Genomic DNA, 21,834 nt, shown 5'->3' with positions numbered 1-21,834 from the left:
TAGTGTCAGGCTCCGCAGGTTAAGGATTTAGTCCCTCAAAACTATCTCTACTTCAGATGCTAACTGCAAACTCCAGTTCTTACTGACTGGCTATAAATTGGGGAGTTCCCATGACCCCCTCCTTGAGTTTAATAATTTGCTAGAATGGCTCAGAGAACCAGGGATATTCTTATTTACTGTTATTAGCTTATTGCAATGGTTACAGATGCCAGCAGTATATGAGAGTTGTAGTCACTCCACACCTTTGCTAACCATTGGCATCTTATTGAGACATTCTAAAAGATGTGTAGTGGTTTCTCATTATAGTTCAACTTCGCATTTCTCTCATGACTGATGATGTTGAACATCTTTTCTGTGTTTTTGCCTTCTCTACAGCTTTGGTGAAACTATTTGCCCCTTTAAAAAAAAAGTTGAGTTTTTGTTTTTTGTTTTTAAACTTCTGAGTTTTGAGAGTTTTCTTGACATATTTGCAAAACAAGTCCTATATCAGGTATATGCTTTGGAAAGATGTTCTTTTCGTCTGTAATTTGTCTATTTTCTTAACAGTGTCTTTTAAAAGGCATCATTTATTTATTTATTTTTATTCAGTGAGAGGAGGGGAGGCAGAAAGACAGACTCCTGCAGACACCCCAACCAGGATCCACCTGGTAAGCCCGCTAGCAGGCGATGCTCTGCCCATCTGGGGCGTTGCTGAGCAACGAAGCTCTTCTTAGCCCCTGAGATAGCGGCCATGGAGCCATCCTCAGCGGCTGGGACCAACTTGCTCCAATAGAGCCATGGTACAGGAGGCGGAGAGAGAGGGAGAAAGAAGCAAGAGGGTAAGGGGTGGAGAAGCAGATAGGTGCTTCTCCTGTGTGCCCTGGCCAAGAATTGAACCCTGGACATACACATGCCCAGCCAACGCTCTATCACTGAGCCAACTGGCCAGGACCTAAGAGCTATCTTTAAAAGAAATGTTTTCTTTGAAATTTTGATAAAGTTCAGCTATCTATTTGTTCTTTTATGGATTCTTTTGGTATCATAGCTAAGAAACTTGGTATAACACAAGTCATAATTTCTGTGTTTCAGAAGTTTTATGACTTTAGATTTTACATTGAGGTCTCTGATCCATTTTGAGTTAAATTTTTGTATCTGGTGTAAGATATACTGAAATTCATTTTTCCTTTTACATGGCATTAATACATTTGTTTAGGGAGTATTTTTAAATATATTCTGTTTATGTCTCTTGAGTGTGTGTGTTTAAAAATACCTTTATTATATAATGTTTGTGAGAGTATTAGTGATTTGTAATTTTCATCTAAGAAGGATTTTCTCTGGATAGTTACATGTTTTAGGTATAAAATTTGGTCTGATGAATAAGAACCACTCTGTGTAAAATAAGTTTGGGTGGATTGTCCAAGAACTGAAAGTCATTTCTGTTTATTTTATCATTGCTACCATTGCCCTTTGCCTTCAGGTTAGGAGACTGTGCTCTTGTCTGTTGTGTGCAAAGTTAAACTTAAGCTGAATCACTCAGTGTCTGCATAGACATCAATAGCATATTATCAGACTTTTTATTTCTTTTTTTAAAATTTATTTTTTGGATGTGCGCACTTGGGAAATGCGGAAAAGACATTTATTGCCGAGCTATAAATTAGAGGCAGGGGGTGGGAGGAGCCAAGTGGTCACGTTTGGGGCCTCTGCTCTTTCTCTCTGTTTTCCTGGGCCTGGATTCGGAGCTCTTCTTCGAGGCGCTCCTTCGCTGGGACCGCCTTTGACTGCAGGTAGAAGGAGCCGCCCACAGATTTATCATTCACCTTGAACAGGTGTTCGTAGTTCTTCTGGATCTCCTCGGGGTTCAGCTTGGAGACATTGAGAATCTGCTGGGCCTCCTGGAGGCTGACGCCAGAGAGATTAGAGGCGGCTGCAGACTGGTGTCCGGCACGTCCCCTGGCGTCAGCTGCTGCCCGGCTGGCTGCAAACTCCTGCCGCAGCGCCCGGGCAAAGGCCCTGCCCACCACCTGTGCCCCCATCACAATGATCTGGGCCAGGTACTTGGCCATGGCGGCCGCTCTGCCTCGGGGTACTCACTGCTGCTTCCAGGTCCCGGGGCCCCCCGCTCAAGGGAGACTTGTTATTTCTTGACAACTCATTGAAATTAACTAGTTCATTATACATAAAGTTCTTTAAAATATTCTTAGCTGCAGCTCCTATTTTTTCTGGGGGAATAAAAATATCTCTAGGGAACTTTTTGAAAATTATTGTATTTTTGCTGTACTTGGGAGGTTATTTTCATGTATTTGTGGTAAACCATATGTGTGCAGTTAGAAGTCACTTTATCACAACAGTGTGAATGTACGTACTGCCACTGACTATATACTTAAAAATGGTTAAAATGGTAAATTTTGTTATGTATGCTTCACCACAATAAAAAGAAAAGTAGTTACTCTATCAAGCATTCAGGCTTGTTTGTAAAGTGCTGATTTTTTGGTGCCAGTAACTTACATGTGACCTCCCACATTCTTGTGGTCTAGACTAGTGTGTGTAGGAGAAGGGGCCCTGCCAAGTTGCCAGTTCAAACTGTTTATCTCTTCCAGAGGGACAGACTCTAGATAACAGGCACAGAGCTTGGCATATGCCTGAATTTTAAAACCGGTGATGGTGAAGTATGCAGAGGAACATGGAAATAGTATTTGAGAAATTTGTTTTCAGCAGCTGTATAAAGCTCTATGGATAAAACTTCATCTTCCAATTCCATAAATTTGTGTGGATTTTGAGAAATAAACTTTGGAGCTAGTTTTTCTTGGTCAAAAATGACAAGCCAAGAACACAGTGGGTATGGAAATGATATAGCTAGAATTGTTTTACAGTATGGTGCTGTTTTAAATGTATAATCGTAATCTTTTTTACTTAAATATTTTAATAGTATTTTTGTTTACTTTTAGTCGGCAGAACCAATTGAAAGACCAACAGCAACAGCAAGTGGTATCATTATGCCCTGATGACACAGAGTGTCTGACAGTCCCACGGTATAAACGAGACCTGGTTCAGAAACTAAAAATTTTGCGGCAAGAGCTTTCCCAACAGCAGCCTCAGGCTGGCCATTGCCGCATTGAGGTTTCCAGGGAAGAGATTTTTGAGGTAAAGTAGTTAAGTCTTATTTCTAAAAAGAGAAAAATTAAATCTCAGTGTTTTACTCTCTGTTTTCCAAGAATACTTTTGGGTCTTTTTAGAATGGGAGAGTTTTCATTAATTTCTTTTCTAATTGTGGGGACTAAAGGCAATAGTGTGGGAGAGATTTAATGTGTAAGGTAAACATTAAATGGGATGAGGAGTGTTTGGTGTTCCAGTTGGTTCAGCTTGGTCTCTGCATTGCAATTATTTATTGTTAACAAATTTTAAAAGACCACAAGTATTATCCACCTCTTTTTAATTCTTCTAAAAGATAAGAGGGTCTTAAATCAGAAAGTCAATTTGTTTAATTACTATTGGATTACTTCCCTAATTTATTGAAAAATCTTCCCTTCTAGTATATTCTTTTATCTTTGGATTTTATAGCCCTAATAGCAACTTCAAAGTTCTTACATAATTAGTGGCAGGGCTCCAAGGCAGGGACTTCCCACTCATTGGAGGGGTTCTGGGCAAGATGTTTGGGGACTTGATAATCCTTTTCCAAAGGATGAACTTTTTTCTCTCAGAACAGTTCTGGCCTTGTTTGTGGTTAGTAATTTGCATTTTAAAATAATATAAGCATGTTGATTTAATGAAGAGAACACTAATTATTACTTATGTTCTTTTGGAACTTTTTCTTTTTTGTGTGTGTGACAGAGATAGAGACAGAGAGAGGGACAGGCAAACAGGAAGGGAGAGAGATGAGAAGCATCAGTTCTTTATTGCAGCACCTTAGTTGTTCATTGATTGCTTTCTCATATGTGCCTTGACCGTGGGGCTACAGCAGATTGAGTGACCCCTTGCTCAAACCAGTGACCTTGGACTCAAGCTGGCGACCTTTAGGCTCAAGCCAACAACCTTTGGGCTCAAGCCAGCAGCTATGGGGTCATGTCTGTGATCCCATGATCAAGCCAGCAACTCCGCACTCAAGCTAGTGACCTCAGAGTTTTGAACCTGAGTCCTCTGTGTCCCAGTCTGATGCTCTATCCACTGCACCACAGCCTGGTCAGGCTGGAACTTTCTTTTTCTTACCTTTACTTTTTATTGGTGCCTGTGACCTAGAATTAGGTTAGCCAACTTAAAAAATTCTATCAAATTTTTTTTTTAGCATGAGTGGAATCATTGCTGTGGTTCATAGAACTTAAATATGAAAATTTGTACTTATTAGGCTATTAATATAATATTTATTAAGTAAATTGGTTTTAGTAGTGTTAAGTATCTTTATTTTATTTTCAGAAGTTCCAAGAGGTTCCAAACACTAGGAGTTCATCCATTGATTTGATTGTTGAGTTTCATCATATTTAAGTAAACATTTTTTGTAGGTGGAATGGAAGGAGAGTTTAAATAACAGGTTAAAAGCACCTAGTAATTATACTATTAAATTTTTTTCAGGAGTCATATCGACAGGTTATGAAAATGAGACCAAAAGATCTGTGGAAGCGATTAATGATAAAATTTCGTGGAGAAGAAGGTCTTGACTATGGAGGGGTTGCCAGGTAAAGACTTGCTTATCAGGAAATGACATATGGATCCTTATATTTACTTTCTCACTGAGAGTTATTTTCTGATATAATCTTCCCTAATGTTTGCAATAGGAGGATAACCTAATCTATATATTCATAATGAGGTTAGGATAGTACTGCTATCAGAAGAGTATTGGAGAACTCCCTAATGGGTCCTATAACCCACTGAGACTTTCTCTGAAAACTATCTGCAAACTTGTATGGACTATTGGTAGACCTGCAGACCCTATATTTTCTTCTCTCTCCTTCAGTACATGTTATTTCTTCAGCTTTATATTGTCAGAAACAGTATTGAGACTTTAATGACATAATCTAAGCTGAATACTATTGATCTTTGCTTCCATTGCCATGCTTTTTAACTTTGTTAAAGAAGTGTTTTGTGTGTGTGTGTGTGTGTGTGTGTGTGTGTGTGTATCAGTGGTCCTTATGTTTTGTTCGTACATAAAGTATTTTTTTCAGGTATGGAAAATACTTTTATGTAAATGTAGCAGAAACATTGTAGCTCTGTATTGAAACATTCTAAGGACAATCATGATCATTTCACTTCCCTTGTCTAAATGCAGCCTTATTTAAATTGTGTTTCCACTGAGACTAAAAGTTATGTAGTATTACTTGTTTTTACCCGTAGACTTACTTTTATTCTGCAAACGGATAGTTTTTTTAGTTTGGATTTTTAGATTGATCACTTATACATCATACTTAGGACTTGATAGTTTCTTTGGATTTCTTATAATTTATTCATAACTTGATTTTGAATGCTTATTGAGAAAATTGTTAATTGTCTGCTGTTGGAATCTAAATGCTATACATATAGTCCAAATAAGTAGTTTTTGTTGTTTATTTCTTAACCTTATTGTTCTCAGGGTTTGGGCAGACTAAACGGGATGTGGCAGTGAACTGCTTTTTCTGATTTTTTTTCCACAGTAGAACCCAAAAGCCATTGGGTTCTGCTTTGAAGTGTATTCTAAATACTTGGTGAAACAAAACAAAATTTTGAATTTTCTTTTCTTTTTTTTTAAGTGAGAAAGACAGGGACAGAGAGAGAGACAGAAAGAGGGACATATAGGGATATATAGGCAGGAAGGGAGAGAGATGAAAAGCATCAGTTCTTCGTTTCAGCAACTTAGTTGTTCATTGATTGCTTTCTTATATGTGCCTTGGCTGGGGGGGCTAGAGCAAAGTGAATAACCCCTTGCTCAAGTCAGCGACCTTGGGGTCATATCTATGATCCCATGCTCGAGCCACTGACCCTGCGCTCAAGCTGGTGAGCCTGTGCTTAAGCTGGATGAGCCTTACGCAAGCTGGCCACCTCGGGGTTTTGAACCTCGTCCTCTGTGTCCCAGTCCGACACTTTGTCCACTGTGCCACTGCCTGGTCAGGCAGGACACTTTCTTAATAAATAATACCAACAATAAAACACACCCTAGCCTGACCAGGCGGTGGCACAGTGGATAGAGCATTGGACTGGGATGCAGAGGACCCAGGTTTGAGACCCTGAGGTCACTCACCAGCTTGAGCGTGAGCTCATCTGGTTTGAGCATAGCTCACCAGCTTGGACCCAAGGTCGCTGGCTTGAGCAAGGGTTACTCAGTCTGCTGAAGGCCCACGGTCAGGGCACATATGAGAAAGCAGTCAATGAACAACTAAGGTGTCACAGCGAAAAACTAATGATTGATGCTTCTCATCTCTCTACATCCCTGTCGGTCTGTCCCTATCTATCCCTTTCTCTGACTCTCTGTCTCTGTAAAAAATAAATAAATAAAATAAAATAAAACACACCCTGTCCAAAAATGAGATTAAATTATTGCTGTATTATGTTATATATATCTAGATTAATTAGTACAAATCTACCTTGATAGGAGTAGACATGGGTAGTGCAGATTGCATGGATATTCTGAACCATATCATTCCTTTAGTTTATATTTATCATGGATTACAAATTTATTTAGCAATTAAAAGGACAGTACTGGGATGGATCATATAATTAATAGTTGCTTCTTCTGGATAATACCTTTATACTCCTTGCTGTTAATATGTCATAAAATTGCCCCAAATGAGTGAAAAGTGACTGAAAAATAACTAAACAAGAGTTTTCATTTGCCTTTTGGACGTGGTACATTTTTCCAGTGTGATCTTTTTTTTTTTTTTTTTTTTAACAGAGACAGAGAGAGAGTCAGAGAGAGGGATAGATAGGGACAGACAGACAGGAATGCAGAGAGATGAGAAGCATCAATTATCAGTTTTTCGTTGCAACATCTTAGTTGTTCATTGATTGCTTTCTCATATATGCGTTGACCGTGGGGCTACAGCAGACCGAGTAACCCCTTGCTCAAGCCAGTGACCTTGGGTCCAAGCCAGTGAGCTTTGCTCAAACCAGATGAGCCCGCGCTCAAGCTGGCAACCTCGGGGTCTCGAACCTAGATCCTCTGCACCCCAGTCTGACGCTCTATCCACTGCGCCACCGCCTGGTCAGGCCAGTGTGATCTTATATACTATAACTAAGTCGTGCTTTATTTTTATTTAAAATTCTTTGCTAAAATGATTATTAGTAGTATATTTTAATAAAAATATATTAACAGAAATTCTTTTGTCATACCTTGTTTTCTAGGGAGTGGTTATATCTCTTGTCACATGAAATGTTGAATCCGTACTATGGCCTCTTCCAGTATTCAAGAGATGATATCTATACCTTGCAGATCAATCCTGATTCTGCAGTTAACCCGGTATGTTTGCTGGTTCTCATGTCATGAATTGTGACTTAAATCCTTTTTATCTTCAAATGTGAATGTAATTTATGACATGGGATTATTTTCCCAGTTCTAGTCACAACCTTGCATTTAGGATTTCCTCTTTTAGAAAAAATTTCTCAAGTTAAACAATTATGGATATGGTCAACATTTGGGCCTGGGTGTTTACCGCTGCAATGTTTATTGTAGCCCCAGTCAGACACAGTGTCATTGTCCACAGCAGGGGCCTGATTCAGTTATGAAATGGAGAAGACTGACATTAATGGTTACAAACACGGATTCTGGAATTAGACATAAGATAATATCCTGGTCCCATTACTTAACAGAGTTGTGACCTTGGGCAAATTTATTGACTTAAGCCTCAGTTTTATCGTTGGTAAACATAATAAATATCGTCTATGCTTCAGAGAAGGGTTGTTGGCATTTCAGTGGCACTCTGCACATTAAGTATTTAGCATAGTGCTATACATTATCAACCCTATTATATGTTATTAAGCACTGAACAGAAGTTAGCAGCTGTTAATAATTTGTTATTTTTATATTGTTTCTATTATCTTTCCATACAAATGAATATTATACAGCCAATGACATGTCAAGATGGTGTTTGTAAAAAGATGGTTACAAAATAATATGATACAATTTTGGTCAATATGTATATGTATAAACATCAAAAGGCTCCACATTGTAATACTGATGTTAGTATTAGATTATGGGTGAATTTTTTTTTATTATCTGCGTTTTCTAAGTATTTGTAGTAAACATATATTAGTATTACTTTTTATAAAGAAACAAAAGCTAGCCCTGGCCATGTAGCTCGGTTGGTTAGTGCATTGTCCGGAGGCACAGAGGTTTCTGGTTCAATCTCTGGTCAGGGTACACACAGGAACAGATCAGTGTTCTTGTCTCTTTTTCTCTCCCTTTTTCTTTGCTAAAATCAAATTAAAAAAGAAAGAAGGAAAGAAAGAAAAATCTGTTTTGAAGACGTAGGTTTAAAGATTACTTATTAGCCCTGGCCAGTTGGCTCAGCATTAGAGCATTGGAGGTCCTGGGTTTGATTTCCGGCCAGGGCACACAGGAGAAGCACCCATCTGCTTCTCCACCCCTCCCCCTCTCCTTCCTCTCTTATCTCTCTCTTCCGCTCCCGCAGCTGGGGCTTTGTTGGAGCAAAGTTGGCCAGGGCCTGAGGATGGCTCCATGGCCTCCGCCTCAGGAGCTAGAATGGCTTCGATTGCAGCAGAGCAACTCCCCAGAGGGGCTGAGCGTCACCCCCCGGTGGTCATGCCAGGTGGATCCCGGTCGGGTGCGTGTGGGAGTCTGTCTTGTCTGCCTCCCCTCTTCTCACTTCAGAAAAATACAAAAAAAAAAAAAAAAGATTACTTATTAAATAGAGAAGTACAAGAAGTTTAAAATACAAATACCCAACGAACAAAACCATTTATCTGAAAAGACCAAATACATCTAAATATGGTAGGAATATTAGATTCATTGCATGAAGTCTCTTATAAAAGGACGATTTCAGGTGAAGGCTCTGCTTGGGGAGCCCATTGCTGCCCCTGTGGTCATAACATTCATGTTTGTTGTCCTTTTACCTGTGCCAGGTCCAGTGCTATGGCTTCATCATCTCATTTTACTCCTCACAGAGATCCTTTTTAGATACTATTATTACCCTTATTTTTCCAGATGTGGAAAATTAGCCCTAGAGGGGTTAAGTAATTTGCCCAAGTATGCATAGTTGGTCACTGGCAGAATTGGAACTCAAGTCCAAATCAGACATGAAAATCTGTGGCCTTAAATCTGTGGTTTTTTGCATTTCAATTTCTGGTCAGGTCAAGGAAATAGGGAAGTTTTGGATTGAAAGCTTTTTCTCCATGACATAGCCAGGATTGTAAAGGGCTCAGCAGGACACAAGGGGAGGAGAACAGGATCTATGAGTGGTTTAATGATGCTGCAATGGGACCATAGTCTGGACTTAATTTCTAAAGATGAATTTTACAGAGCGACTGTACCCTTTGAGAGAAGCTTTGACTCTGGTGTAATATTTTATAGAAATGTAGAGAATCTTGATCATGCCCAGTAGAAATTCTCCCTAATGATTACTGAGCTTTGATACAATAGCCTCTTCCATCTAAGTAGTTGTAAATTAAGAGTATAAGCTGATACTTACTATAAAAAAGAGTAATTTGCTTAAACATTTAATTTTTATTAAAAATTCCCTGGATGGATAGTGTCTAACTTGAGTATTTATATAAACTCTTTTCAATTTCAGGAACACTTATCATATTTCCATTTTGTTGGACGAATAATGGGAATGGCTGTGTTTCATGGACATTATATTGATGGTGGTTTCACATTGCCTTTTTATAAACAGTTGCTTGGGAAGTCAATTACTTTGGATGACATGGAGCTAGTTGATCCAGATCTTCATAACAGTTTAGTGTGGATACTGTATGTATTGAGTCTTGTATCTGTTTATTATAGTGAGAATTTGAGCTTTTAAAAAGATCCTGTCTCGCCTGACCAGGCGGTGGTGGAGTAGATGGAGCGTCGGACTGGGATACAGAGGACCCAGGTTCGAGACCCTGAGGTCGCCAGCTTGAGCGTGGGCTCATCTAGTTCGAGCGAAAACTCACCAGCTTGGACCCAAGGTCGCTGGCTCGAACAAGGGGTTACTCTGTCTGCTGAAGCCCGTGGTCAAGGCACATATGAGAAAGCAATCAATGAACAACTGAGGTGTCACAACGAAAAACTGATGATTGATGCTTCTCAGCTCTCTCTGTTCCTGTCTGTCTGTCCCTGTCTATTCCTCTCTCTCTGTCCCTGTTAAAAAAAAAAAAAAAGATCCTGTCTCAATGAATATACTTCTTTAGAGTTAAAAAACAACAAAATATTAAGTGTGATTATTTGAATTATAGAACTATGTTAGACTTTTTCTATTTCTACTGCTTTGCTATATATTTTAAATTCCTAAAGTTATTGAATGTTACTTTAAAAAGGAAAAAATAACAAGTATATTCTGTTTTAACAAGTAAAATATATGTAAGTGATATTTTTGATGTGATGCAAGCTTGATTCCAACCCTGCACGAGTTAGAATAGCAAATTCCTGTGGAAGTGGATTGTTGAAATTGTACTTCAAAAAGGGTATCTAAAAGCGTCGACCTGGAAATGCTGAGGTCTCCGGTTCGAAACCCTGGGCTTGCCTGGTCAAGGCACATATGGGAGTTGATGCTTCCAGCTCCTCCCCCCTTCTCTCTCTCTGTCTCTCTCTCCTCTCTCTCCCTCTCTGTCTCTCTCCTCTCTAAAAATGAATAAATTAAAAAAAAATTAAATTAAATTAAAAATGAAAAAAAAAAAAAAAAAAGGGTATCTAGCCTGACCAGGTGGTGGCGCAGTGGATAGAGCATCGGACTGGGATGCGGAAGGACCCAGGTTCGAGACCCCGAGGTCACCAGCTTGAGCGCGGGCTCATCTGGCTTGAGCAAAGAGCTCACCAGCTTAGACCCAAGTTCGCTGGCTCCAGCAGGGGCTTACTTGGTCTGCTGAAGGCCCGCGGTCAAGGCACATGTGAGAAAGCAATCAATGAACAACTAAGAAGTCGCAAAGCGCGCGACAAGAAACTGATGATTGATGCTTCTCATCTCTCTCCGTTCCTGTCTGTCTGTCCCTGTCTATCTCTGCCTCTGTAAAAAAAAAAAAAAAAAAAAAAAAGGGTATCTAGCCTGAGGTGGTGCAATGGATAGAGCATCGACTTGGGACACTGAGATCCTAGGTTTGAAACCCTCAGGGTACCTACCGGCTTGAGCATGGGATTATTGTTATGATCCCATGGTCATTGGCTTGAGCCCAAGGTCTCTGGCTTGAGCAAGGCATCACTGGCTTGGCTGAAGCCCCCAGTCAAGGCGCATTTGAGAAGCAATTAATGAACAACTAAAGTGATACTACAGGTTGATGCTTCTCTTCTCTCTCCCTTTCTGTCTTGCTCTTTCTCACTTGCTAAAATAAAATAAAAATAAAAAGAATATCTGTAAGAACTAGTTCTGTTTTGTGCAAGGTCATTAGTTTATGAAGATAATGTTTACCATTCTTATTTTTCCAAACATATGAGTAGCTTTCTCGCTGGTGATACTTAGGTGTTTAGTTACTGGGGGTGACTGAGATTCAAGCGGGGCCACTTCCCTGAAAGCCAAACATAACTGAAGTTTTTCCTGTGTGAAGCCTAGCTTTGGCCAGGGTTCTTTCTGTTTACTCAGGAAATGAAATGTTTCCTGTGTTTATGAAGTGTAAAGCACTTCAGCTTTTCTGCCCAAGAATTAAGAGGTATGCTAAACATAAGAATAGTCAAAGGAATCTGATCTTTTATTTGTCATGTCATAAAACTGTTTTAGTTTTATTTGTCTTACCAATTCATACATCTGTAGGGATGTAGGGTCTGTATTTTAGATTTTCCAGTTAAATATCTTTCCTCTTCTTCCCTGTCTAGTGAGAATGATATCACAGGTGTTTTGGACCATACCTTCTGTGTTGAACATAATGCATATGGGGAAATTATTCAGCATGAACTCAAACCAAATGGCAAGAGTATCCCTGTTACCGAAGAAAATAAAAAGGAATATGTCAGGTAAACACTTCTATGTTCTCAAGTCTGAGTATTTATTGTTTAAATGTTCTAGAATAGAAGTATGGAAAAACATTTAGTATTTAGGTAATGTTACTTATTGCTACAAAATAGCTTTTGCAGAATTTAGTGGCTAAGAACAACTATTGTTTTATTTTTTCTCACAACTGTGAGTCAGGAGTTTGGATATATCACAGGGTCCTCTGTGTGGAGCCAGTTGGGACTGAAACATGAAGATGGCCTCTTCACTTACATACCTGATGAGGTTGGATGGCCCAAAGGCTGGGGCCTTGTTCTCACTGTTGGCTGGGTTCCTTGCTTATCCCCATATCCTCTGTGGGAACAGAGACCTTGCACTTTCCCTTGGCCTCTCTCTCCCCGGCAAGGTATAGGGACGGGGATGGCGGATTCCCCAGATCACAAGAGCACAAGTTGTTGGCTCTTTTTAAGGCCTACACCCTGAATCCACCAAAGTCACTTCTGTGCTGTATACTTTTGGTTAAAGCGAGTCACTTGCCAACTCAGGTTCAGTGTGGAGGAGGGGCTGTACAGGGGCACAGAGTGCAGAAACATGGTGCGTGGGCCCGTGCAGCGTGACCGCACAGCTGGCTGGGCAGATGCACTCCTGTGCTGCATATGCAGCACTCATCTGTTCAGAATGAGTTTTTAGGGATAGATATGAGGAAATGTTTTCTACGTTTTATAAAATTACCTGGTAATTGAGAGGAATTTTTTTTTTCCTGTATTTTTCTGAAGCCGGAAATGGGGAGAGACAGTCAGACAGACTCCCGCATGCACCCGACTGGGATCCACCTGGCACGCCCACCAGGGGGCGACGCTCTGCCCACCAGGGGGCGATGCTCTGCCCCTCTGGGGCATCGCTCTGTTGCTACCAGAGCCACTCTAGCGCCTGGGGCAGAGGCCGAGGAGCCATCCCCAGCGCCCGGGCCATCTTTGCTCCAGTGGAGCCTCGGCTGCGGGAGGGGAAGAGAGAGACAGAGAGGAAGGAGAGGGGGAGGGGTGGAGAAGAAGATGGGCGGTTCTCCTGTGTGCCCTGGCCGGGAATTGAACCTGGGACTTCTGCACGCCAGGCCGACGCTCTGCCACTGAGCCAACTGGCCAGGGCCAAATTGAGAGGAATTTAACAGGAGTGGGTTAGAACTAAAGTTCTAAACGTAAAACTATGGTAATCAAATTTAAGAGTTTGAACTTAACCCTATGTACACAAAAACATGGCATGCTATGATTTTGTATAGATTATGCCCTCAAGTCTTACTGGCTGAGATTGTCCTGCCTTACACATGAGGCTGATCAGTCTCACAGACAGTTGCTGGGCATGAGCATTGATTTAGCTTTTTTGGAAAGCAGTTTGATAATAGCTACCAAAATGAAATGTATATGCCTTTTAGCTAGCATCTCCATCTTTAGGAATTTATGCTGTGGAAACACATGCAATTAAATAATTACAAATAAGGATGTTTAATTAAATATTACTTGTAAAAAATTAAAAACTGCTAAGTGTTTTTAGAGGAGAATGATTAAATACATATATTCAGCGAATATTATGTGGATTTTTAAAAGAAAGACTCAGCATAACCTGTCAGATTTAAAGCAAGTCTTAGAAAAACTGTGTAGGGACAAAGTCCGTGTTGTTTTAGAATTCTGTGGAAGGTGTTCAGAAAGGCTGCACCCCGAAGTGTCTAAGAGGAGTAAGCAGGCCCTGGCTGGTTGGCTCAGTGGTAGAGCGTCGGCCTGGTGTGCAGAGGTCCCGGGTTTGATTCCCGGCCAGGGCACACAGGAGAAGCGCCCATCTGCTTCTCCACCCCTACCCCTCTCCTTCCTCTCTGTCTCTCTCTTCCCCTCCCGCAGCGAGGCTCCATTGGAGCAAAGATGGCCCAGGCGCTGGGGATGGCTGCTTGGCCTCTGCCCCAGGCACTAGAGTGGCTCTGGTCGCGACAGAGCGACGCCCCGGAGGGGCAGAGCATCGCCCCTTGGTGGGCAGAGCGTCGCCCCCTGGTGGGTGTGTGGGGTGGATCCCAGTCGGGTGCATGCGGGAGTCTGTCTGACTGTCTCTCCCCGTTTCCAGCTTCAGAAAAATATATATATATTAAAAAAAAAAAAAAAAAAGAGGAGGAAGCAGCATTGGGGCTGGGAGTAGAGAGGGAAAGGGGGGTAGAAGAATGGACGTTCAGGTTTTTACTGTTGCCATATTAAGGGTTTAATTTTTTCTTTATCTAACAAGCATCTATTGTATTTCTAATTAAAAAATAAAAGAATGGCTGGGAATTTCCTGAATTTCAGCTGTGTGGCACTTGCAGGACGTGGCGTGACTGCTCCGGCTCTGGCTCCCACTCCCCAGGGTTTAGTCAGACTTGTAGCGTGTAGGTACTACCCCTTTCCAGGTCCAGTCCTGAGATGGAAAAACGACAGAACCTTGCTGCAGATGTGCAGTTTTGGGGTCCCCTTAACCAAACACACAAAAAAGAGGTTCTCCAAAGGTTGTAACCTATTTCTTAGAGTAGGGAACTATTTCTCCAAGTTTGGGAAAGGATATGTTGACAGTCTTGGAAGATGAATAGTCCTGAAATGTGTGAGATGCTGACATTTTCATGGGTGGATTAAAAAAACAAAGCAGTTCACTTAAAATTGCAAGTTGAAAGCATGAGTAAAGCATTGATGTAGTATACTTTTTGTTGGTAAATACATTGTCCAGGTTTTTTAAAGCCTGCAGAGAACAATGAATATTTAATAAAAAAGTACTTACTATTACTAGCTTTTACCTATTTCTTCTCATTTTGATATGAGAATTCTCTTTACCTGTTTTCCCCCATAGACCACCCCCAAAACAGGAACAAAACACCCAACATATTCAGACTGTATTTTCAAGTGAAACCAAAGCAATAGTCATTTTTGGTTGAATGGGCTCTTTTTTGTGGTCATTGGTGTGCATGCTAGACGTTTAGAAAGAAGTCTCATCTAGATTTTGACTTCAGACCCATCTAAGCTCCAGCCAACTTCCGATACTGAGCGTTTCTCTCGTCTGAAGAGTTGCTGTATTGGTGCAGCTTTTGTCAGTGGAAGGTCATGCTACAGTAGAGATTCATAATAATTACCAAGTCTGAATATATTTGATTATACGAAACCCCACATTTGCAGGCTCTATGTGAACTGGAGGTTTTTACGAGGCATTGAGGCACAATTCCTGGCTCTGCAGAAAGGATTTAATGAAGTGATTCCGCAGCATCTGCTGAAGACATTTGATGAGAAGGAGCTAGAGGTAAGTATGTTCCTGTCATGACATCATCATCTAGTGTAGCAAGGAAAGGTCAGGCATTTTCTGTTAGTTTTAGAAGAGAGATTTCTGGTGCTTTTGAGAATACTGTGAGAATACTTACTCATTAAAAGTTTTTCCTGCTTTGGAATTTCTAGCAATCTCTCTTATATCATAAACATTTTATTTTTCTATATTATTATTTCTTGTTTTCAATAGATTTCATGTCTCATATGTATCTTCTTCTAATGTTTTATATTGATTTTTTTTTTTTTTTTTTTTTTTTGCATTTTTCTGAAGCTGGAAACAGGGAGAGACAGTCAGACAGACTCCCGCATGCGCCCGACTGGGATCCACCCGGCACGCCCACCATGGGGCGATGCTCTGCCCACCAGGGGACGATGCTCTGCCCATCCTGGGCATCGCCATGTTGCGACCAGAGCCACTCTAGCGCCTGAGGCAGAGGCCACAGAGCCATCCCCAGCGCCCGGGCCATCTTTGCTCCAATGGAGCCTTGGCTGCGGGAGGGGAAGAGAGAGACAGAGAGGAAAGCGCGGTGGAGGGGTGGAGAAGCAAATGGGCGCTTCTCCTGTGTGCCCTGGCCGGGAATCGAACCCGGGTCCTCCGCACGCTAGGCCGACGCTCTACGGCTGAGCCAACTGGCCAGGGCCTATATTGATATTTATTAGGAATAAAAACCTAGGCTCAGTTGATTTACACTAAGCTTTGCAAGAAAGCATTTGGTAAATAATATCATAGAGGAAATAATTAAAACACTTAGGATAAACTGTGTCTAAACATCCTTATTCTCTTTGGAAACATTCATTATGAACAGTAGCTGTAATAAACAGTTTTTTTATTTTAATTTTTAAATTTATTGTGTTGACATGGTTTCAAGTGTCTCACTCAATATAACACCCTCTACACACCACATCGTGCCCCCCCCCCCCATAACAGTTAACTTTTGTTTTGTTTTAAAGCTGGTCCTTAAAGTACCTTATGTCTGGTTTTTTAATCAAGGACTTCAACAAACACATCTGAATTTCCACTGAACTCTACTGAAAAAAATGAATGAGGAACCATCCACATTCCTTTTTGGGATTGAACTAATCAATAGTGAAAGGGGTCAGAAGGAAGTAGTCAGGAGGAAGAAGAAAACTGATGGCGATAATGTTGAAATACAATGCATTTTTATCAGTTCACACAATGAATGAAGGATTTGTTCTTATAATTGCCACTCCTCTGAAGAAAAGAATTTAGGAGTTACCTTTTTTGTTATAAATACTTATATAATCCTATTTGGGTAACTACTTCCCTCTGCAATGTGGCTGTAGTTCACTAATCTTTTCAGAACCCCATAGAACAGGGGTCCCCAAACATTTTACACAGGGGGCCAGTTCACTGTCCCTCAGACCCATGTAGGGCCGGACTATAAAAAAAACTATGAACAAATCCCTATGCACACTGCACATATCTTATTTTAAAGTAAAAAACAAAATGGGAACAAATACAATATTTAAAATAAAGAACAAGTAAATTTAAATCAACAAACTGACCAGGATTTCAATGGGAACTCTGGGCCTGCTTTTGGCTAATGACATGGTCAATGTCCGGTTCCATATTTGTCACTGCTAGCCGTAACAAGTGATATGACGTGCATCTGGAGCCGTGATGCGTGCATCCCATGTCACCAGAAGTAGTACTGTACATGAGCGATGCCGCACTTTGCGGTGCCGCCACATACAGTACTCCAGGAGCACAGGATGCATCTGCTGACCACCAATGAAAGAGGTGCCCCTTCCGGAAGTGCAGGGGGGCTGTATAAATGGCCTTAGGGGGCTGCATGCGGCCCGTGGGCCATAGTTTGGGGACCCCTGCCATAGAAGCTTTGTTGGAAATTTCATTCAAGAGGGTTAGGGTTTATTACATAGTTTCTGCTGCTAATGAAATTAAAATTTTTATAAACAATATAATTTATTTTAGTGTTATACTGGGTTAATACAGTGGTTTTCAGCTGCCAGTCCACCAGAAATATCATGCTAGTCCACGAAAGTTAATCACCCTGATGTTGTATGAAGAGTATGGAGGCTGGATGTGAGGGCGATCTGGCTGTGACATCTGTCACCCCATTGATCGCCAGGGTTGATTCGGCTGATCTGCCTGGCTAGGCGGGTGTTCCCTTCCTTCCTCACCGCTCCATGTGCGTCCCTCCCGAAGCTGTGCGCTCGGTCGAAGAGGACGACCTTCCCCGCTAGAGGAGAGGACCGTTCTTCGGTCAAGGGTATACGAGTAGCTGCGCTCCCCTGCTAGAACCTCCAAACAAGTCTCAAGCTCCATTTGTAGGAGAACGTAGGGTAGTCAAGCTTCCAAGACTCCAGACACATCCAAGTGAGGCGCTGCATGTGGCAGTCTGCCTTTCTTTAAAGAAAAAAAAAAAAAGAGTATGGAGGCTTCATTGGGACCCACTGTTGAAAACCACTGCGTTAATAGAATTATAAAATTTAGGACTTGCAAGTTACATTATGTTTTACACTATATGCTATCTCATTCACTGTTAGAAACACGCTAGTTAGATGAGCCAGTTTTGGGCCCTAAGTATCAATAGTGTCAAGGTGATTTTGATATAATACATCTATTCTGACCCTGCATCAGGATGCCAAGCAGACCTCTGTATCTGTGCATTCATGTATTTCATACTTTGATACAATTTTAAGATGATCAAACAGATTACATCACTTATTCAGCACATTTCTTGAGTTTCTGTACACTATGGGTTGCTTTTACAGGGTGTGGTGAAATAGATGTTGTTATATTACAACAGAGGAAACTGCTGGCCAAGAAAGATAAACTAAATTACTCAGAATCCCAAAGCTAGTAAGTATTGCAACTAGAATAATAAGATGCAGGTCTTAAGGAAGGCACATAGAAATTGTATTGACTCTTGGGAGTCTAGTTTCTGTCCATTAAAAAAAAAATTAGAATTCTGTGAAAATTACAGAACTTTCATCTTGTCGTGTTCCCTCATAGTGGTGGTTCTCAGACTCTGGTTAGAGAGCCTGGAAGTGAATAGGTACCTGTGGAGATTTTAAAAATACAGCTTCTTAATATCATCCTGGAACCACAGAATTAAAATCTCCGAGCATAGGACCTGATGTGTATATTTTTCTTGAAAGTGTAAAAACTTTCAGGATGATTCTGATGTGTGCCCTTGATTAAGAACCATCATATGAGAGCCAACACTGCAAATCTGAAGTTCTTTTCTAAGGAATTTTTGGCTTAACCTGGGTTTCCATTGGCTCATGATTTGTGCACTATTTTAACAGCTCATTATTTGTGGACTTGGAAAGATAGATGTTAATGACTGGAAGGTAAACACCCGCTTGAAACACTGTACACCGGACAGCAATGTCGTTAAGTGGTTCTGGAAAGCTGTGGAGTTTTTTGATGAAGAGCGGCGAGCACGGCTACTTCAGTTTGTGACAGGGTCGTCTAGAGTGCCTCTGCAGGGCTTCAAAGCCCTACAAGGTATCAGCGCCAGAGAGGTTGGCGGCCCAGCCTCGGCTGTGGGAGGGAGGGTCAATATGTGGTTTATATAGCTAGTTTATAGTCCCGTGCTTACAGACTGATTCTCTTTTCACCCTGTTTTCTTATCTGTAACTCTCACATCTTGATCCCTTCTTCCTTTTCTTTCCCTTCCCAAGAGCCTTTCTGCTGGGGTTCTCTGTGACTGTAGTGAGTGCTGCACGTTGGAGCCTGTCCATGGTGATGCTCTGCCTCTTCTGTCACCTGGCTTTTCCATTCTGCAACATTCCGTAGGGAAGTCTGTCCACTTGATCTCCCATTTCAGCCTGGCAAAACATGCACCCATGTGGGTGCCTCTCTCCTCTATTTCATTCTTTTAACAGAAAGAGGCAGCATGAGTTGTGGAAACTGTTTGGTCAAGCATGTTAATTACTGCATGGCATCAGACTATTATTTACAACCTATTCCATTTTAAAGAATTATTTTCTGTGGAATAGCTGTTTAACTTTTGGATGAGTTGGTAATCCTGCTCATGGCTCTGGTACTTCGCTGGGTGGCAGCGGCTTCCTCTCCCTCTGAAGCTCTTCATTTTCCAAGTGCTGCCACTGGTGGTGACTGAAGACATACAGAGCAAGCCTGGTACATAACCCGACATGTCACCCACAGCCCAGTGTTGGAGGACCGCGGAGAACTCTCATGATCAGACTGCCCATAAAGTGGCGTATATTCCTACGTATATTTGTATGGGTTGTCCCATGTTAACTGAAAGTCATTTTGTAGACTGCTAGTCTTTTGCTTTCAGCTAAGTTTGAGTCATGAAACCTAAATGTGCATTTAGGGTGTCATCTTTTTGAATGTGTGTATATGTAATCTTGGACTTGTCCATTTAAAAAGTTGGCAAAAGATTTCAATCCTGAACTCTTCTCAAATTTGAAATGCTAGCATATTAAGGAATCCAGTCTTACCCAAAGTCAACCCCAGTTTTCAAACCCCAATTCTTTGAGTGAGAAAAGAATTTTTTGACTGTGCGTGGAGTCACCAGTATTCCTCTGTCCTTTGGCCGTGTGGTTTATGTACCAGTTTCGCTCTGAGGTTTGAGAGACGACTGCGTGCACTGCAGTGACCTGACCCACACTGCCTTCTCTGGCAGGTGCTGCGGGCCCACGACTCTTTACCATCCACCAGATCGATGCCTGTACGAACAACCTGCCCAAAGCCCACACGTGGTAAGTTGTTCTTGCAGCCTTTTCCCCCTTATTCCATTTCATTTATTGTTCTTCCTCAGTGGACCTTTTAAAGGACTGATAAGCAACTCTTTGAGTGATTTAAAATTATTCTGATATTGGTAGGAACATTCCAAGGAGGTGATCTCCTCTGTAGAGAAATATGACCACACTCCTTTCATTTTCTGTGTGACACACGCAGAGTGTTGTGGCCATGAGAGGGTGCACTTGCTAGGCTGCTTTACTTGTTCCGAATGAACTGTGTGAAATCTGGTTTGCTTATTTGCAGCTTCAATCGAATAGACATTCCGCCCTATGAAAGCTATGAAAAGTTATATGAAAAGCTGCTAACAGCCATCGAAGAGACATGTGGATTTGCTGTGGAATGACAAACTTCAAGGATTTACCCAGGACTCTATTTATACCCCTGACAGCCTCCTTTCAGCAGAGTTTTAAGGAATGCTGAAATACAGGAAAATGCCCCTTTCCCCTCCCCCCAAAAATTTTAGGACACTGTGAGGGGAAAGGACAATTTTGAAATTCCTTTTCAAGGAAAAAAAGTGGTCTTTATGCTTTGTCATGAGGCCACATTCAGCTGCTATTTAAAATTAATATCTTGAACCTAAAGAATGCTGACTTTTCCTACATTTCCAGAGTTAGGCAGTATTCTACACTTAAAGACTACTACTATTTTTATAAAACGTAACCTATTCAAATCGCTTCACAGAGTTCAAGTCTCCCAAACATCAGGACAACTTCAGCAGTCGGTACAAGTCACATTTCATTTTCATTGAATACGTGATTTTGAACAGCTCCTGTACTTGCTCTTTGTAAAAAAAATGAAATAAAATTATTTTGAATTATTCTACCTTTGTAAACAATTGGCTAAAATAATCATTATCTTTGAAAAAATTAAGCCATTTACACATTTCATTACATTTTTCTATAGCAAAGCATTATATTTTAAAAGCATTATATGTTTCAGCCTAGCCTAGTGAGTCTTTTTTATATTTTGCAAGAACAACTTGGAATACAGCTATATAATTTTGGTTCTCAAATTCCTAATGCAGCCATTTAGTAGCTAATTTAGTAGCTTATTTGCTATAGTAAGATGCTTTCAGGGGCTCCCTGTTTTAAGAGACTTAAAAAAAAGTCATATTTTATCTTGAATTAATATAGCCAGGTGTTTTGGATTTACTTTTCATCTTAAATGGAAATCTTGCATTTTTATAGCTTCTCACTTCATGTGGATGGGATGAGATTTTAACTCTTGCTGGGCCAACTTATCTTTAATACAGTATGTATACTATTTCTGTGAACCAAAGCCGCCTCTGACGAGTACACCTAATTTATATATTAATTACGGTGTAAGTTTCTATCAAGTAAACCATCCTGAATCTTTGTTTAGCTGCTCATGATACTTTAATCAGCTAAAATTATGAAAACGAAAAATATTTGCTCTAAACATTATTTAGCAAACTTAGAAAACCCTGCTTTTACCTTACAAAATGAAGTGGGGGTGATGGGGCAGGGAATGTGATTCCTAAAGAAAGTGATTCTAACTCTACGGCATAAATTACTTTGAAACTTAAGAGTGAGTTTCAGAAGTCAGGGAGTTCCCGTTCCCTTGGTGGTGAAGATCAGTGTCTGATACATAGCTTTCAAGGCATGTGGCATGTTGCATGATCCAGAAGGCAACTAGAAGTCTGGAGTGAGGGATTGGAAAAATCTGAAATCATGGGTGGGGTTTTAAATACAGCCATCAGAAATCTGCACTGTTATTT

General features: G+C 40.9%; 1 protein-coding gene and 1 pseudogene across 1 annotated transcript in view; one reads left to right on the top strand and one right to left on the bottom strand.

Moving 5' to 3' along the window:
* The window catches only part of SMURF2 (SMAD specific E3 ubiquitin protein ligase 2), a 122,398-nt gene extending 101,482 nt beyond the window's left edge, over window positions 1–20,916 (top strand). The window contains exons 11-19 of the mRNA XM_066234684.1: window positions 2,925–3,120; window positions 4,543–4,646; window positions 7,282–7,396; window positions 9,687–9,865; window positions 11,900–12,037; window positions 15,191–15,311; window positions 18,629–18,830; window positions 19,978–20,053; window positions 20,340–20,916. Of these exons, the coding sequence (XP_066090781.1) occupies window positions 2,925–3,120; window positions 4,543–4,646; window positions 7,282–7,396; window positions 9,687–9,865; window positions 11,900–12,037; window positions 15,191–15,311; window positions 18,629–18,830; window positions 19,978–20,053; window positions 20,340–20,439 (1,231 nt within the window). The 3' untranslated portion in view covers window positions 20,440–20,916. The remainder of the gene's footprint in view (window positions 1–2,924; window positions 3,121–4,542; window positions 4,647–7,281; window positions 7,397–9,686; window positions 9,866–11,899; window positions 12,038–15,190; window positions 15,312–18,628; window positions 18,831–19,977; window positions 20,054–20,339) is intronic.
* On the bottom strand, window positions 1,650–2,092 carry LOC136308466 (mitochondrial import inner membrane translocase subunit TIM16 pseudogene; annotated as a pseudogene).
* Window positions 20,917–21,834: the final 918 nt, after the last annotated feature.

Source organism: Saccopteryx bilineata, chromosome 6, assembly GCF_036850765.1.
Source record: "Saccopteryx bilineata isolate mSacBil1 chromosome 6, mSacBil1_pri_phased_curated, whole genome shotgun sequence".
Classification (NCBI taxonomy): domain Eukaryota; kingdom Metazoa; phylum Chordata; class Mammalia; order Chiroptera; family Emballonuridae; genus Saccopteryx; species Saccopteryx bilineata.
The sequence above is the reverse complement of the archived record's forward strand: the minus strand, read 5'-3'. Positions and strand labels throughout refer to the sequence as shown.